The sequence below is a fragment of the Epinephelus lanceolatus genome, chromosome 1 (genome assembly GCF_041903045.1).
Source record: "Epinephelus lanceolatus isolate andai-2023 chromosome 1, ASM4190304v1, whole genome shotgun sequence".
Classification (NCBI taxonomy): Eukaryota; Metazoa; Chordata; class Actinopteri; order Perciformes; family Serranidae; genus Epinephelus; species Epinephelus lanceolatus.
In genome coordinates this window covers 42595608-42612935 of record NC_135734.1, presented here as the reverse complement: position 1 = coordinate 42612935, position 17328 = coordinate 42595608, and the positions used below count along the sequence as shown (strand labels likewise).

Below are 17328 nucleotides of genomic sequence, written 5' to 3'. Positions count from 1 at the left end.
AGTTGGTTTGATGTGTCTGGGCCTTTTGGAGCAGCTGCAGACTATGTACTTGATGACATCACAAGTGTAAGACTTCTCTGGTGTCTGGCTTTGAGAAAGAGTAACTCATGTTCACAAATACTGATTGAACTTTAATAGGCCATAGAAATAACAGAAATTCTTAATTTAGTTGGTGTTCCCCTTTAACATCAGCATGTTAGCATTTAGCTCAAAGCACCTGGTGTACCTAGCATGACCAAGGGAAAAAATAAATTAATTAAATATTATTTTTCTTTCATTGAATCATTGTAAAACTTAAGAGTATCTTAATATAACCATAAATACAGATTTTCAAATTATGGTAGTCCTTTTTTTAGTGTTTTTCCTTGTATTTATTTTTTTTTAATAGTCTAAAGGAAATAAAAAATCAAAGTGCCCTTAAAAACTTTAATTACAGCAGAAACCTGTTTCACCTCACTCTCGGCAGCTCTGACATAAATAATAAATGAATAGACACAGCGGTGTATAATGGGGTTTACAGTCTACCTCTGTGCTCGGTCAGCAGTGCGCGCCCCCGCGGCAGAGAGCCCCGCCGCCGCGCACCGTGAACGCGCCTCTCCATGCGGTTTGAATAAAGAAGAAAAAAAAAGCAGGAAAAAAATCAGCTGATGATGAAAAGACATGAAGCTGGTCCCGGAGCGGAGAGCAGATCCCGGTTTGGTTACCTCATCTGAACCCGGTCCCGGTGTCCGGGGGGTCCGGTTCCCCGCTCAGCTCCTCCGCTCTTTGTGAGCAGGTTCACACACCAACAGACCGGGCGGGTTGGGAGGTTTTTCTCTGAATGAAGCGGCTCTACCGGGAGGAGAGTCGGTGGTTTTATCACGTTACAGACACGGGACTGTTTTAATCCTCGGGTTTCTGTGGTCTCTCTGCAGCTGTGGTTTATTTCCTGCCGGATCTGATCACCTTTTGTTTGGAGGAAACAGCGGCTGATGCTGCGGTTCACCGTGAAGTCACACTGACGGAGCATTCACCGGATCAGGTCTCTAATTACCGTTTTATCAGCCCGTTAATCATAAGCTTTCTGTGGGAGTGTTTAAACAGGCTGATGGGATTATTCACCTCTGCACAGAGGGTTTATAATTAATATTATTTTATTATTTATTAAAACAGGTCTTCCGCCTGGTTTCCTCGCTCTTTTGTGTGGCATTGATCCGTCAGTCCCGGACCTCATTTAACCTGCTCCGGTCCTGCCCCGGGTGGTCCCGGTGTGTCCCGGGTTGAGGAGCACCATGCCCGAGTGCGTGTCGGTTTCCGAGTTTTTGCAGGAGGTTCAGGAGGACTGGAGCTCCCCCACCACCTCCTCCTTCACCTCCAAGATGATCAGCTGCAGGAACACCGTCTACCTGCTGGAGGAGGTCAGTGCAGACACAGGGGGTGGGGTGGTAGTAGTAGTAGTAGTAGTAGTAGTGGGCTGGTGGAGGTTTCACTGGTTCTGATGAATGAGCTGTGCTTGTTCCTCTGACATCAGGGCCGGACCAAACTGCTCTGGGGCCCTGGGGCAAGAATGAGCTGCTGGGCCCCCATGTTCCCCTCTCTGTGCACTATGTATAGATTGTCTAGATTAAAATCAGTGCAATTGCCAGCACTTAATTTAATTGTATTTAAATGAAATGAAATGCTGGGGTCGACGTCAGCAAAGGGATGCGGTCGCAAGAGGTTCCCACCGCCAAATCAATCGGGATCAGATTCCTTAAGGAGGCTTCAGGAGAGTTGCAGACATAAAACATGTAACAGTTACACTCAATTTAAAAAAAAAAAAGAAAATCAAAATCATTTTCAAGCCTGACTTATAGAAAATGTGTTGATATTCTGCTAATTTGCATCAGGCGGCACAGAGCTCAGGGTTGCTGGTTCAAACCCAGGGTGGAGCAGCCCTTCTGTGTGGAGTTTGTATGTTCCCCCTGCGTAAGTCTGGGTTTTTTCTGCAGGTACTCGGGCCCTCACCATCCAAAGCTCCGTTAACTGGTGACTCTAAATTGTGAATGTGAGTGTGAATGGTTGTCTGTCTCAATGTGTCAGCTCTGTGATAGTCTGGTGACCTGTCCACCTCTCGCCCAATATTAGCTGGGAGAGGCTCCAGGCCCCCACAACCCCTTACAGGATAAGTGTGTATACGTAAATTTTAATGTTTTAAGTAAATTCTCACTATTGCTGCAATGTCGCAAAGATTTTGTTTTGTGTGCCTGATCTCACTTTTACATCTCGCACAAAGTGAGTGAAAATATTTTTTTGTCAAAAGGGTATCTTTTATTCACCTCATTGTCATGAATGAACATAATAACTCTGAACATGGTACCGCTCTCTTAAACATCAGCAGAGATCCAAGTTTCCTAAGTCTTGTTTTGTTTTTTTATGTTACTTTAAAGGGACCATGAACAGTTTAAAATAGCTGAGAGCTAATTTGCATCTGCAGTCCCTCAGCAGGTCAGGACAGAGATAAAGCCCAATATCATGATATTACATTACACAAAAGAGAAAACACAAGACAAACAATGCAAAGCTCCACACATCACAAGTTAGTGCTTGTCAAATTATTAAAAATAAAGTTAATTCAAATGTTTTTCTTCACGGGCCTAAAAGTTTTAGCGTATTTTGCGTCACTCTGAGAATTTTCCGCCAGTAAGCACAGAGTTCCCACTCTGAGTCGCTTCACGCTGATTTTTGCCTCTGGGGTTTCTCACATGTTAATCCAGCCTCACCAGAGTCCAAGGTGACGTCTTAACACATCTTATTTTATTCAACCAACAGTCCAACAATGAATCAATTATCACAACAGTCGTATAACAATCTGACAAATAATATCTGATATCATCTACAAATCAATTAATCATGTAATGTTTTTTATCAAGTTGCTCTGCTGCTGTGTGTGTGCATTTCTGTGTGTGTTTGGGTGGTGGGGCCCCTTAAGACCAGTGGGTAGCAAACCCCCCAACACACACACACACACACACACACACACACACACACACACACACACTCTCGGTCAGTGGAGTTATTGACCCGAAGACTTCTCAACTGATCCTCAACTGGCCTGAAAAACAGAGACTCAAGCTCCCCCCTTTTCTCTTATCCCCCTTTACCCCCAACAGAGTCGGCATATGTTACCATGGCAACAGATCAATCCTTATTAGTATTCATTGTTATTGTTATTGTTGTGTAATGGTAATGAGGAGGAGCCTGAGAGATGATTATTAATGATGATGTGAGTCAAGCTGCAACCTGCACACTGAGGCTCATGCTGTGTTCATGGGGAGGCTAGAAAGTTGGAAATTAGAACTCATTATGAGAAAAGTTTTTACACTTACACCCTGTTTGTGTCACATGAAAGCACACAGTGAACTGGAGTGGGTGGATCCAGTATGTGTGTTCTGTGGTTCCAGTTTCCTGATTAAGATTTGTTCTGATCCCACAGTCCTCGTTTATCAAAACATGCAAAGAACAAGTGTGTCTGTTTGTGCAGGCGTGTGCGAGTGTGGGAAGGAACTATCTGTAATAAGACAAGAGCTGTTTTTTTTTTTGTTTTTTTAATCAAACATGCACACTCACACCTTTACACAGGGAACAGTCATAGATCTCACCTGTTCTATATCCATCTGCACAAACAGACTCATTTACAAACAGAGACGCCTCCAGAAGGAGGTGAGGATACTGATGCAGTGAAGCAGGTGTGTAGGAAGGCTTCCCAGCATGCAGCGGGGTTAAAGGATTTAGGGGCGCAGGTCTCATTTTATGTTTCACTTCATCTGCTGATTTTCAGTCAGTTATTATGAGGAAATGTGGTTAGACTGAGAGATGAGGTGTTTTTTCCAAGCTGAAAAGTAACATAGAACTACATGAAATTCAACTAAACGTTTTAAATGCTTGATCGATTGTTTTATTATCCATAACTGGTTATCCTCTTGTGGGTTGCTGGAGCATATCCCACCTAAGCAAGGGGCAGGGTACACACAGCACTTTTACACTGCCTCTTCAAGGCGGAAATTTCCCAGTGTTATTCTGCCTCGCTGTTCTGTATAAAAGGTACAATTCCGAAATGGGCAGACAGAGTTGTCTCCTTTTTAAGCTTGCAGCGTAGGTGGTAACAGTGCCGAAATGACGTCAGTGCAAACTGCACAGCAGGCAGGAAGGGATTATAGTCGGCATGGGTGTGATTTTTGACAATGAGTTAGGCGTGCAACCCACTGTGGGAGCTTCAAAAGCAGCTTGCAGCAGTTAGCAGCTAACTCAAAGAAGAACAGCGGCCAAAAAGGTCCACAAAAAGGGAAAAGGGAGCATTCCCACCAGGATAGCTGCTCGTTTGGGGGCGGTATTGCCCGAAACGACCACTGACCAGGACGAAAAAAAGCATTAGGAAGAAGAAAACCTGGCTTATTGATTGGCCAGGACCGAAACGGAAATCGATTGTGGGTAGCCACAAGCAACTGCGATATATAGTCCTCTGACCATATATCATAAGTGCCTGCACCTCCTCACTACTCCACCTCTGCCCACGAGACATTTCCCAACTTTTTCTTTTTTTTTTTTTTTTACCTCTGCTTCTCCCGGTTCGTGCTGTTGGCTTTGTTTTTTTTCTACCCAAAATGCACTACGCTCTACGTCACTTCCTGTCTATGGTTCGCTGGATAGTCCGTTTGCATTTCCCACTGTAAGCGAATCACACCAGGGTTCACTTGCAAGTGAACCGAGACCCCCAGTTTTCAAGCGGACCAGGGTTCCCTCATTTGGTCCGCATCCGGGTTTGAACGAGCATTCACACCAGTCCAAACAAACCGAACTATCTGTGGAAGCAGACCAAGTTTTGTTTAAAGCGGACCAAATAGTGCCAGTGTGAATGCGACCTTAGAGCAGAGGACGAGATCAGCCACCATATAACAGGGATGGTAAATTATTGTTATTACCATGTTAATGCCATTGTTATTGTTCATAAAATGCTGCCAACAAATGTGTTATATGTCACACTAGAGGCACATGCGATGCCTGTCATGCCTCTTTTTATTTCACAATGCCGGCATGCAGTCTTTAATCACACACTGGAGCAGAATGAGGCCGCTGTTATTTGGTTATTTGTTAAAATGCAGAGGCGGCGTGAAGGAGAGACTTTATTATGGCCACATAGTGCAGTCTCTGTGTAAAAAGGGCTATCGAGATGACTATTCACGCTCACATTCACACCTATGGGTGTAAAACCTTGCCTGCATGTCTTTGGACTGTGGGAAGAGGCCAGGGAACCCAGAGAAGAGAACATGCAAACTCCACACAACAGGGCCCCAACCTGCCAGTGGGTTTGAACCTGGTGCTCTCTTGCTGTGAGGCAACAGTGCCAACCACGTGGTATAATTCATACTTCCTAAAAGAAAAATAGATAAAGATACATCATGCAGAGGTAACAATGATTTAATTTTAGCTGATGGTCAAATAAAGAACTGCAATAAACAAAATAGACATATTGGATACAAACAGACAGATGTCAGCATGATGGATGTCAAATATCGCTCTTGAAGTTTATGTCCTTTTTTTTGTAAATCAATCCAGTCAATTTTAGGGGTGCAGTTATACTATTTTTTTGTCTTATTTCTCTGCATCAATGAGAACCTGAGGCTCCATAAAACATCTGTTCAGTTGTAATCAATCTGTGTTTTTGTACCATTTAAGTGCTATTAAATTAAATAAGCCAGATATGTTTTTCTTTTATACTCGAACCAGAGGGAAAAAGTCCACAATGAAAATGAAAAAATATGCTAATTTGCAATCTGTTTTAAATTACAATCTAATTTAGAAATTGATTTTATCTGCCATTGTACTGAAGTACCAGTGGGGTCCTTGTGAAATTGATAAATCAGATTCACATGGTTTAAACACAGGACTGTGTGTGTGCTCGGTTGATAAATTGACCCCCTGATGTTTTAAAGTGGAGCAGGCAATACAGATAAAATCATATCAACCATTTTCTGCTGCTTTATCTGGGGCCGGTTCGCAGGGGCAGCAGACATCGCTGTCTCTAGCAACGTTTTCTAACTGCCCCTGAGGCGTTACCAAACCAGACAAGATATGTAATCTCTTTACCGTGTGGTGGGTCGACCTCAGGGTCTCCCTCTAATTGGAAGTACCAGGAAAACCTCAACACAGAGGCGTGCAGGAGCAGGAGATGCCTGAACCACCTCAACTGGCTTCTTTCAATGCATTTCTGTCATATAAGGATGCAGTAAATGTTCAGTGTATTTATAAAGGAAACTGTTAATGACTAAAACACCAAGAGAAGAATGTCTGTTTAGGTTAATATAGTGAAATAAATACATCAGAAACACAAAATCAAAAATCAAAAAAATTTGAATCAACCAGCTCTGATCATTTCATTCTAACACTGACAACAATGGGGCCTTCTCACCGGAGACATTTTGACGTGTCGCAGTCGGAGAATCACAGGTGTAAATAATGAAATTAATGACTGGATTCAGGCTCCTGGTTTAATGTGTGTGTTGGCTCACTGTCACGCTGTCATGACTAACAGGGACGTTTGGATAGAACTTTATTAGTAACAGTTTTTATTACCACCTGTGCTTCACTGTGACGAGTCAGAATGTCCGCTGTGGTCTGACGCATCCAGGAATAATAAAGACAGAGATATCGCTGCAAAGTGACACACACACACACACACACACACACACACACAGAGGAATGTAGCTGTCTGTTGTCAGAGAACAAAGCTCGACCTCTGTGTGTGTGTTGAGTCAGCAGGTGAATTAGTGCCGCTACGTCAACACACACATGTTCAGCAGATTCACACACTGATGGTTAAAACATCACTGAGGATTGAATATATGAACTGTTACAGTAAATGTATGTGTGTGTGTGTGTGTGTGTGTGTGTGTGTGTGTTTAGGTTTTGGACAGTGACCGGTTGGTGTTGCAGAAGATGAAGAAAGCTGCTAAAGCCAAATACACTGCTGGACAAGGTACACACACACACACACACACACACACACACACACACACACACACGCATGCGTGACTTCCTGTACTAACACCGCCTCTCTCTGTCAGAACACGTGACTCATCTGGAGCAGTACATTAATTCGATGGAGAAGCTGTCAGTCAACTGTCACTCAAACGGAGAGTCGGAGGTCGGCTCTGCTTTCTGTCGACTGGCAGACTTTTCTAAAGAGCTCCTCTCTCCCATGAAGAACCTGGTGAGTCAGCAGTGACAGCAGTGTGATGTCACAGAGGTCAGAGGTCACCAGTGTTTGGTAGCAACTAGTTACATGTGACAGAAATATATTATTAAATTGCAAAATAAATATAAATGTAATCAGTTACAGCCACTGAGAAAAAATATGTGATTCAATTTTATTATTATTTAATCCGCTAATCAAATAGTTGGTGATTACACAGGGGTTATAGTGGTTAGTGTATTGTGATTTTATGATGTTTAAAACTACATTTTTCATAACATTGTAGACCGACGTGAAAACCCCAGCTAGAGACGAGAGCTGAAAATTAGCAATGGCTATAAACTCTCTGTGCAACACATCAGTCTCATACTCTGTGCTGGAACTATGTTAAATGGCATCATCCCTATCAAAATAAATAAATAAATAAAGATTTAAAAAAAAAAAAAAGTTTACATGTAGAATATAATGCTCAATGTATTGCACTGCATCTGTTCGCAGGAATGTCGTCTTTTGCCATATTTCAGGACAGAAAAGCTGCTGGGACAAATTTGAGTGCACGCGTTTGCACTTACGTTTTTAGGACTGTTCTGCTTTATCTCCCAGTATAATTAGTTAGAAATATGATCAAAAAGTAATTAAATGTAATAAGTTACTTTACTTTGATGACATAACTTAGTAGTTGCATTTCTTATTACTATTTTAACAGGGTTACACTTGAGGTCACAACACCTGCATCTGATATTAGTCACTGCCTCCAGTTTAGTCTGAAACCACGATGACTTTATTTTAACTGGTCCACTGGAAAAACATCCAATTTAAACTTAATGACTAGTGCTGGTGTTACCAAACATCCATTAATTAATTAACTAGATTAAACTAGTCCAACCCAAACTTCCATGAGAAACCCTTAAACCAAAAACTAATTCGGTCTCAACTGGTCATTCCAAACTGCAACTGGGGAAACTTCTGATTAAAACCAATTGGATTTTAATTGTTGCGTTCAAAACATCCACTGGGGTAATGTTTGATTTAAAAAAAAGGGGTTTCTTAACTGGTTCATTCCAAACTATAGCTAAAAATTCTCTACTTAAAGACAAGGTTGCATTGTCTACTCTTCGTCTACTAAAATTCGAACTGAAAACCAACTAGCTCTTTACTGGTTCACTCCAATATCCAACGAAACCTCCTCTACAGCTGCCATAATTGAAGAAGAGTATCCTTCGTGTTATCCCTCGTTATGCATCTTTTTTTAAAATTTTTGTCGACAGTGACAGTTATTTAATTGTATTTGTGTGTGTGTGTGTGTGTGTGTGTGTGTTGTCAGTTAAAGAGCATGCTCCACAACATCAACTTCTTCCTGGACTCCCTGGTGAAAGGAGACCTGAGGGAGGTGAAGGGGGTGAGCACTTTATCTTTACTTTCTGTCACACCACCTGGTTGATACATATAAACCCTCCTCAGGTCAGACTGGACGGACTGATAAACCTTAAAACACACTTTAGTTACAAACAAGAGTTATTTCCATATGTTCTCTTTGTGGCCTCAGGATGGTGCTCTGTGTCAGTGAAATTAAAATCATGTTTCCTCCTCTGACTGTATCTTTGTAGGATCTGAAGAAGCCTTTTGACAGAGCATGGAGGGACTATGAGAGCAGATTGTGAGTCATGATCAAACTGGATTATCTCAGCACTCTGATAGTGTTTTCATTCACACTAGTATCTCTGTTATGATCTGTTTGTCAGAGTATCCTGCTGTGTGTTTATGTGGGGAAATATCATCATCATAGCCTCTGAGCGAGCATGTTTTTATTTTAATTGTAAAATATCCTTTTCTAATACCGACAGATCAGGACTTTTGACCAAAATAATATTTTACTTTGTCTCTTGAGGCTTCAAAGAACAGCTGGATAGAAGAATGTTTGTAAATGGATCCATTTAAAAAGATGATTACAGTAACTGTTAATGGATTATGATTGACAGGTTACAAACCGTGTGTGTGTGTGTGTGTGTGTGTGTGTGTGTGTGTGTGTGCAGTAAGCAGGTTGAGAAGGAGAAGAGGGAGTTGGCTCGTCAGTATGGGATGGTGAGGAGCGAGGTGAGCGGAGGAGAGATCGCAGAGGAGCTCGAGAAGGAGAGACGCTCCTTCCAACTGAGCATGTGTGAGGTCAGTGACTCCGCCTCCATCTTTAACCCCGCCTCCTCCTACTCCTCCACCTCCTGCTCTTTCACCTTTACTTCCTCAGTGTTCTTCTGCTTTCTCCTTCTTTGTCTTTTCCTTCTCCTCCTTCTCATTTTTCCTCTTCATACCGTACTCCCATTTTCTCTCCTGTTCTTTCTCCTCATTCTTTCCCCCCCTCTTTCTTTTTGTCTTCTTTCTTCTCCTTCTCATTCTTCTTCCTTCACATTCTCCTCTTCTTCCTCTTTTCCCCTCCTCTTTTTCCTTCTTTTCTTTTTCATTCTCCTCCTCCTCATTCTTCTTCCTTATTCTATCCTTATCCTCTACTTCTATTTCCCCCGTCTTCTCCTTCTGCTTTCCTCTTCCCTCTTCCTCATCTTTTTCCTCTCCTTCTTTCTCCTCTTTGTCCTCCTCTTCCTCATTCTTCCTTTTCATCCTCTTCTTTCCTCTTCTTTTTCCTTTTTTCTTTTCTTTCTTCTTCTCCTTCCTCTTCCTGTCCCTTTCTTTTCCTTCTTTTCTTTTCCTCTCCCTTCTCCTCCTCTTCTTTCATCTTCCCTTTTGATATCTTTGTCTATTTCCCTCTTCTTTCTTCCCCTTCTTCTTTCCCCATCTATTTCATCTCTACTTCTTTCTCCTCCTCCTCAGTCTTCTTCCTTCTCATTCTCATCCTCATCTCATCTTCTTCTTCATCTTCTTTCTCCTCTTCCTCCTTCTCTTTCTTCCCTCTTATCCTCTCCTCTCCACTTCTTTATCTTCTTCTTTGTCTTCCATCTCCTCCTGCTAATCTTCTATAAACTTCTCCACCTCCTCCTGAAACAAACCCATCACTAATATAAAACATGCTGCCCTCTATCTGTCCAATAAATACACTCCTCTCCCTCTTTCTCTCTCTCTGTCCAATAAATACACTCCTCTCCTTCTCTCTCCCTCTCTGTCCAATATTTATTGGACTTTCCCTCTGTCTCTCTGTCCGTCTCTCCGTCAGTATTTGATTAAGGTGAACGAGATAAAAACAAAGAGAGGAGTCGACTTGCTGCAGAACCTCATCAAACACTACCACAGCCATAACAAGTAAGAACACACACACACACACACACACACACACACACAGAAACAAGCCCACATGCAGTAAACTGACTGTATTTACTGTATCTGTGTATCTGTGTGTGTGTGTGTGTGCGCGTGTGTGTGTATAGTTTCCTGCAGGAGTGTGTGTCCACCACTCAGAGGCTGAAGCAGTACATGGAGGAGCTGAATGGAGTCCTGACCACGGTATGATGACAGTTACTCTTCTACACTGTAACTGTAATGAACACTGCAGCCTGTAGGAGGTGCTAACAGACTGTAATCAATATTTGATTTTCACAAAGATAACACAAACACAAAATAAAATGGGTACTATTAAAAAATTAAGTAATAACAAACTCAGTTAGAATCTTCTGATAATTAAAACTATGATGAGAATTTGTCATTTGAACTCTAAAATGTATAAATTGCATCTTAAGTACAGATACACAACACTGATTAAACAACATTTAGTTAACGTGTAACACCTAATCATGTGTACATGATGGAAACAGTTGAAACATTGTGGAGCACAGTGTTAAACACAATACCAACAGTAACAAAGCAGAACCACACAGAAAGCATAGAGAGGCTTCCAGTGGTAGAAAGTAACTTATTACTTAGTAACTTATTCAACGCATCATTAAAATATAAATCAAGAGTATAATATTTTTTACTCTGAAATGGGACATTCGGCATAATAATTACTTTTACTTTTTTTTTAACTAAAATATGTTTGGACAGTCTTGTGCTTTACTTTTACACTTTTTTAACAGTATGTTTACACTGTCGTTGTTTGCGGTCACGTGACTGTTATGACGCGCGAAATTCAAATGGCGGCAGGAAGTGATTAATCCATGTAACTCCACTGCGTCAATTAGAAGTACAGGAAAGTAAGTAACTACTTTAAAGGTTTAAATGGACCTGCAGGCGGCTGGTGTCGTCACAAAATGGAAACTCGTGTTGGATGTGATCCGTATAAAACAAAGAGAAGCGATTTTCCCACAACTTGACCGATTTCCTGGTGTGGACACGATCGTTACACGGTGAAACGATGAAACTGCATGGACTATAACTGTTTTATGTGCGGTAACGTTACGACAGAAACAGCTGCTGTCTTATTTTTGGCCGGGTGAGTAAATGAGCTCCAGTGTAACTGTATTTTATATTTAAACTCTGTACATGGATCCACGCTACTAGCTAACATTACAAGCTAATGTTACTAGCTAACGTTAGCTAACATTAGCTGACCACAGGTCTTGCCATACATTGTTAAAAACCTGGGTTGTGGATAAATACCAAAAACACAGAGAAGTTGTCTCAGTACATTTGGCCTCATTTACAAACAGATGCCTATGAACTTTTTCAGCACAAATAATTGTTTTCTGTTAGCATGCTAATCACACTTTCATGTTTTACAAAGGAGATTACCCAGAAGGTGACCTATATAATATGAGTCATACACTGCAATGAACTTCATTCATGGTAAAAAAAATATTGTTTTTCCTGGTAACTATTAATTTTAATGCACATGTAATGTGTCTGGTGAAGCATCGTATTATGTTACTTGGTCTAATATTACAATAATGGAGCATCATCAGGTGATCAGAGCAACATTTAGCCCCAAACTGGAGGTTAATTACCAAATGTAATCATGAAAAGTATAACGTTATCTTATGTATTGTATTACCAGGAGCTGTCTCGTTTGTCTGTGTCAACGTTTTAGTCTTGTCCTGTTATTTTGTTAAGTGTTATATGTGAGCTGTTTGTCACAAATATAAAGTTGTTGTGGACCTCAGGAAGAATAGCTGCTGCAATGCAGGAGCTAATGGGGACCCTAATAAACTAAACTAAACAAATCTAGGATTCACCCATATTTTCTTACCTGAATTTGAACCTGTCAGTTTAAAGTGATACTGACGTACTGACATGCGTGCAGACTTATTTTAGGCGAAAAGTAAGAGCATTTCTGTGCACATATTAGTGAATGAGGCCCACTGTAATTGCATCTTACACGAGGCATGTTTAACACAAAGCTTTAATGTTAATGTTTGACATGAGTTGACTCATGTCAACACAGTTGAGATCATAAGCATTTGTGCAGTGCTGGTCGTTTTTGCCTCAAGTTGCCTGCCCTCCGTCTGGACAGCACACCGATATATGACCTCATATACAGTGCCCTCCAAAAGTATTGGAACAGTGAGGCCAATTCCTTTATTTTTGTTGTAGACTGAAAATATTTGGGTTTGACATCAAAAGATGAATATGGGACAAGAGATCAACATTTCAGCTTTCATTTCCAGGTATTTACATCTGGATCTGATACACAACTTAGAAGATAGCACCTTTTGTTTGAACCCACCCATTTTTCATGAGAGCAAAAGTATTGGAACATGTGACTGACAGGTGTGTTTTGTTGCCCAGGTGTCTCCCAATTACATTGATTATTCAAACAATAAATAGCACTGGATGTCTGAGCTCAGTTTCAGATTGGGTATGATAGGTTTTGCCTGTGCAGACTGCATTTAGAGGTGGAACCAACATGAAAACCAGAGAGCTGTCTATGGGTGAAAAAGAAGCAATTGTGAATCTGAGAGAAGATGGACAATCAATCAGAGCCATTGCACAAACATTGGCCATAGCCAGTATAACCATTTGGAATGTCCTGAAGAAGAAAGAAACCACTGGTGTACTAAGCAACAGACGTCGAACAGGTAGACCAAGGAAAACATCAGCAGTTGATGACAGAAACATAGTGAGAGCTGTAAAGAAAGACCCTAAAACAACTGTTAGTGACATCAGCAACAACCTCCAGAGGGCAGGAGTGAAGGTATCACAATCTACTGTTCGCAGAAGACTTCATGAACAAAAGTACAGAGGCTACACCAGATGATGCAAACCACTCATTAGCAAGAAGAATAGGAAGGCCAGGCTGGAATTTGCCAAAAGGTACAGAGATGAGCCTCAAAAATTCTGGGAAAAAGTTTTATGGACTGATGAGACAAAGATTAACTTTTTCCAAAGTGATGGAAAGGCGAAAGTTTGGAGAAAGAAAGGATCTGCTCATGATCCCAAACATACAAGCTCATCTGTGAAACACGGTGGAGGTAATGTCATGGCTTGGGCTTGCATGGCTTCTTCTGGGACGGGCTCTTTCATCTTCATTGATGATGTAACACATGATGGCAGCAGCAAAATGAACTCAGAAGTCTACAGAAACATTTTGTCTGCTAATTTAAAGAAAGATGCAACCAAACTGATTGGGAGATCCTTCATCATGCAGCAAGATAACGACCCAAAACACACTGCCAAAACAATAAAGGAGTTCATCAGGGGCAAGATGTGGAAGGTTTTAGACTGGCCAAGTCAGTCTCCAGACTTAAACCCAATACAGCATACATTTTACCTGCTGAAGAGGAGACTGAAGGGAGTAACCCCCCAAAACAAACAACAACTGAAAGAGGCTGCAGTGAAAGCCTGGAAAAGCATCACAAAAGAAGAATGCAAAAGTTTGGTGATGTCAATGGGTCACAGGCTTGATGCAGTTATTGAAAGCAAAGGATTTGCAACTAAATATTAAGTCTCATTCACTTTAATCTATTTTAAGTTTATATGTTCCAATACTTTTGCTCACCTAAAAATTTTGTGTTCCATTACAAATAATGCTATCTTCTAAGTTGTGTATCAGATCCAGATGTAAATACCTGGAAATAAAAGCTGAAATGTTGATCTCTTGTCTCATATTCATCTTTTGATGTCAAACCCAAATGTTTTCAGTCTACAACAAAAGTAAACGAATTGGACTCACTGTTCCAATACTTTTGGAGGGCACTGTATAAAGAAGCTGTGTATTATATTAAGGATTGTAGTGCTTCTTCCCCGACTAGAGGTGTTACTACACACCTATATCAATCACATGATCACATAATCACACTCAGCCAATCATACTCATGCTTCTTTTCCTTCAAAATAAGAGCATACTTACTTAAGATTTTAAGAATGTAAAAAACTAATTAGCAGGATGAGAGTTAACAGGATCATTTTAGCCTGATAACAGCAGTTAGTCTGGATTAGTTAAGACGTGTTTGTCATGTGCCTGCAGGTGAAGCAGCGTCAGGAGGAGGAGAAGAAGCAGCTGGTGACTCTCAGAGATCAGCTGAGGCCCGTTGTCCACACAGAGCAGGTCAGAGACACAAAACAATGACACCAGCTAACATTATGACACTGTTCAACAGGTTATTAATGTGTGTGTGTTGTGTTAATGTGTTTGTGTGTAGGACTCTTTACCTAAGCAGGTGTACAGTATGCATCAGCTGTTGGGAGACAAACAGTACGGGACAGAAAGAACAGGATTCCTCTACAAGAAGAGTGATGGGTAAAAAAAATTAAATAAACACACATATGTACACACTGAACACTGACCATCAGTATTAGTAGTAATAATACTGGTAGTATTATTAGCAGTCGGTCTAAAATTGTGTCTGATTGTGTTTCAGGTTGAGGAAAATGTGGCAAAAGAGAAAATGTTCAGTTCACAACTGTTACCTGACCATCGCACACGCTACGGTGAGCTCATCTGTGTTTGTTTGTGTGATGAGCTGTAACCTCTGACCTTTAGCATTAAAGCTGTGATACTTAAACTCTAACTGAAAACACACTTCATCATCTTCTCTGTCCCTTCCAGCCTAACAAACCTCCCACCAGACTCAACCTGCTCACCTGTCAGGTCAAACCCAGTGTGGAGGACAAGAAATGCTTCGACCTCATCTCTCGTAAGACACACACACACACACACACACACACAGGAATACAGGTTTACATATAGATACAGAGATACAGATATAAAATGATAAAATAATTTAGAAAATTACATAAAATACATTTCCCCAGTCCAGGGGGTATAAATGTGATGTGTATGTGCAAAACCAGCAGTGCAGTCTCCAGATATTCCAGATCAAAGTAACATACAGATGGAGTGTATCTGAAATATTGATCTATATACAGTACAGGCCAAAAGTTTGGACACACCTTCTCATTCAATGCGTTTTCTTTATTTTCATGACTATTTACATTGTAGATTCTAACTGAAGGCATCAAAACTATGAATGAACACATGTGGAGTTATGTACTTAACAAAAAAAGGTGAAATAACTGAAAACATGTTTTATATTCTAGTTTCTTCAAAATAGCCACCCTTTGCTCTGATTACTGCTTTGCACACTCTTGGCATTCTCTCGATGAGCTTCAAGAAGTAGTCACCTGAAATGGTTTTCCAACAGTCTTGAAGGAGTTCCCAGAGGTGTTTAGCACTTGTTGGCCCCTTTGCCTTCACTCTGCGGTCCAGCTCACCCCAAACCATCTCGATTGGGTTCAGGTCCGGTGACTGTGGAGGCCAGGTCATCTGCCGCAGCACTCTATCACTCTCCTTCTTGGTCAAATAGCCCTTACACAGCCTGGAGGTGTGTTTGGGGTCATTGTCCTGTTGAAAAATAAATGATCGTCCAACTAAACGCAAACCGGATGGGATGGCATGTCGCTGTAGGATGCTGTGGTAGCCATGCTGGTTCAGTGTGCCTTCAATTTTGAATAAATCCCCAACAGTGTCACCAGCAAAACACCCCCACACCATCACACCTCCTCCTCCATGCTTCACAGTGGGAACCAGGCATGTGGAATCCATCCGTTCACCTTTTCTGCGTCTCACAAAGACACGGCGGTTGGAACCAAAGATCTCAAATTTGGACTCATCAGACCAAAGCACAGATTCCCACTGGTCTAATGTCCATTCCTTGTGTTTCTTGGCCCAAACAAATCTCTTCTGCTTGTTGCCTCTCCTTAGCAGTGGTTTCCTAGCAGCTATTTGACCATGAAGGCCTGATTGGCGCAGTCTCCTCTTAACAGTTGTTCTAGAGATGGGTCTGCTGCTAGAACTGTGTGTGGCATTCATCTGGTCTCTGATCTGAGCTGCTGTTAACTTGCGATTTCTGAGGCTGGTGACTCGGATGAACTTATCCTCAGAAGCAGAGGTGACTCTTGGTCTTCCTTTCCTGGGTCGGTCCTCATGTGTGCCAGTTTCGTTGTAGCGCTTGATGGTTTTTGCGACTCCACTTGGGGACACATTTAAAGTTTTTGCAATTTTCTGGACTGACTGACCTTCATTTCTTAAAGTAATGATGGCCACTCGTTTTTCTTTAGTTAGCTGATTGGTTCTTGCCATAATATGAATTTTAACAGTTGTCCAATAGGGTTGTCGGCTGTGTATTAACCTGACTTCTGCACAACACAACTGATGGTCCCAACCCCATTGATAAAGCAAGAAATTCCACTAATTAACCCTGATAAGGCACACCTGTGAAGTGGAAACCATTTCAGGTGACTACCTCTTGAAGCTCATCGAGAGAATGCCAAGAGTGTGCAAAGCAGTAATCAGAGCAAAGGGTGGCTATTTTGAAGAAACTAGAATATAAAACATGTTTTCAGTTATTTCACCTTTTATTGTTAAGTACATAACTCCACGTGTTCATTCATAGTTTTGATGCCTTCAGTGAGAATCTACAATGTAAATAGTCATGAAAATAAAGAAAACGCATTGAATGAGAAGGTGTGTCTAAACTTTTGGCCTGTACTGTATGTAAATTGTTTTACATCAAATTATCTTGCATTATCTTCCATTATTCCCCGTCTAAATGGATGTGTTATTGGTGCTTTGATGCATCTTTAAAAAGTATAAAATTTATTCTTGAATCATTTTGTTAATAAGTAATTCATGAGCTATGGTTAATTGTCAATAGTAATTTGAATTTAGTAAATAAAAACAAACATTTCTGTTGTGATAAGAGGGATAACACACGTTATAGAAGGTGTGCTTTGAGATTTTG

The 17328-nt window shown here is 41.1% G+C and overlaps 1 protein-coding gene across 2 annotated transcripts in view; it reads left to right on the top strand.

The window, feature by feature from the left end:
• The first annotated feature begins 397 nt into the window (after positions 1-397).
• The window catches only part of unm_sa1614 (un-named sa1614), a 28908-nt gene continuing 11977 nt past the window's right edge, over positions 398-17328 (top strand). For both annotated transcript variants that reach the window (XM_033627775.2, XM_033627773.2), the window contains exons 1-13: positions 398-1021; positions 1153-1397; positions 6922-6994; positions 7083-7228; positions 8535-8609; positions 8818-8867; positions 9244-9373; positions 10371-10456; positions 10582-10657; positions 14553-14633; positions 14728-14825; positions 14947-15016; positions 15135-15222. In XM_033627775.2, coding sequence (XP_033483666.2) covers positions 1272-1397; positions 6922-6994; positions 7083-7228; positions 8535-8609; positions 8818-8867; positions 9244-9373; positions 10371-10456; positions 10582-10657; positions 14553-14633; positions 14728-14825; positions 14947-15016; positions 15135-15222 — 1099 coding nt within the window. In that variant the 5' untranslated portion in view covers positions 398-1021; positions 1153-1271. The remainder of the gene's footprint in view (positions 1022-1152; positions 1398-6921; positions 6995-7082; positions 7229-8534; positions 8610-8817; positions 8868-9243; positions 9374-10370; positions 10457-10581; positions 10658-14552; positions 14634-14727; positions 14826-14946; positions 15017-15134; positions 15223-17328) is intronic.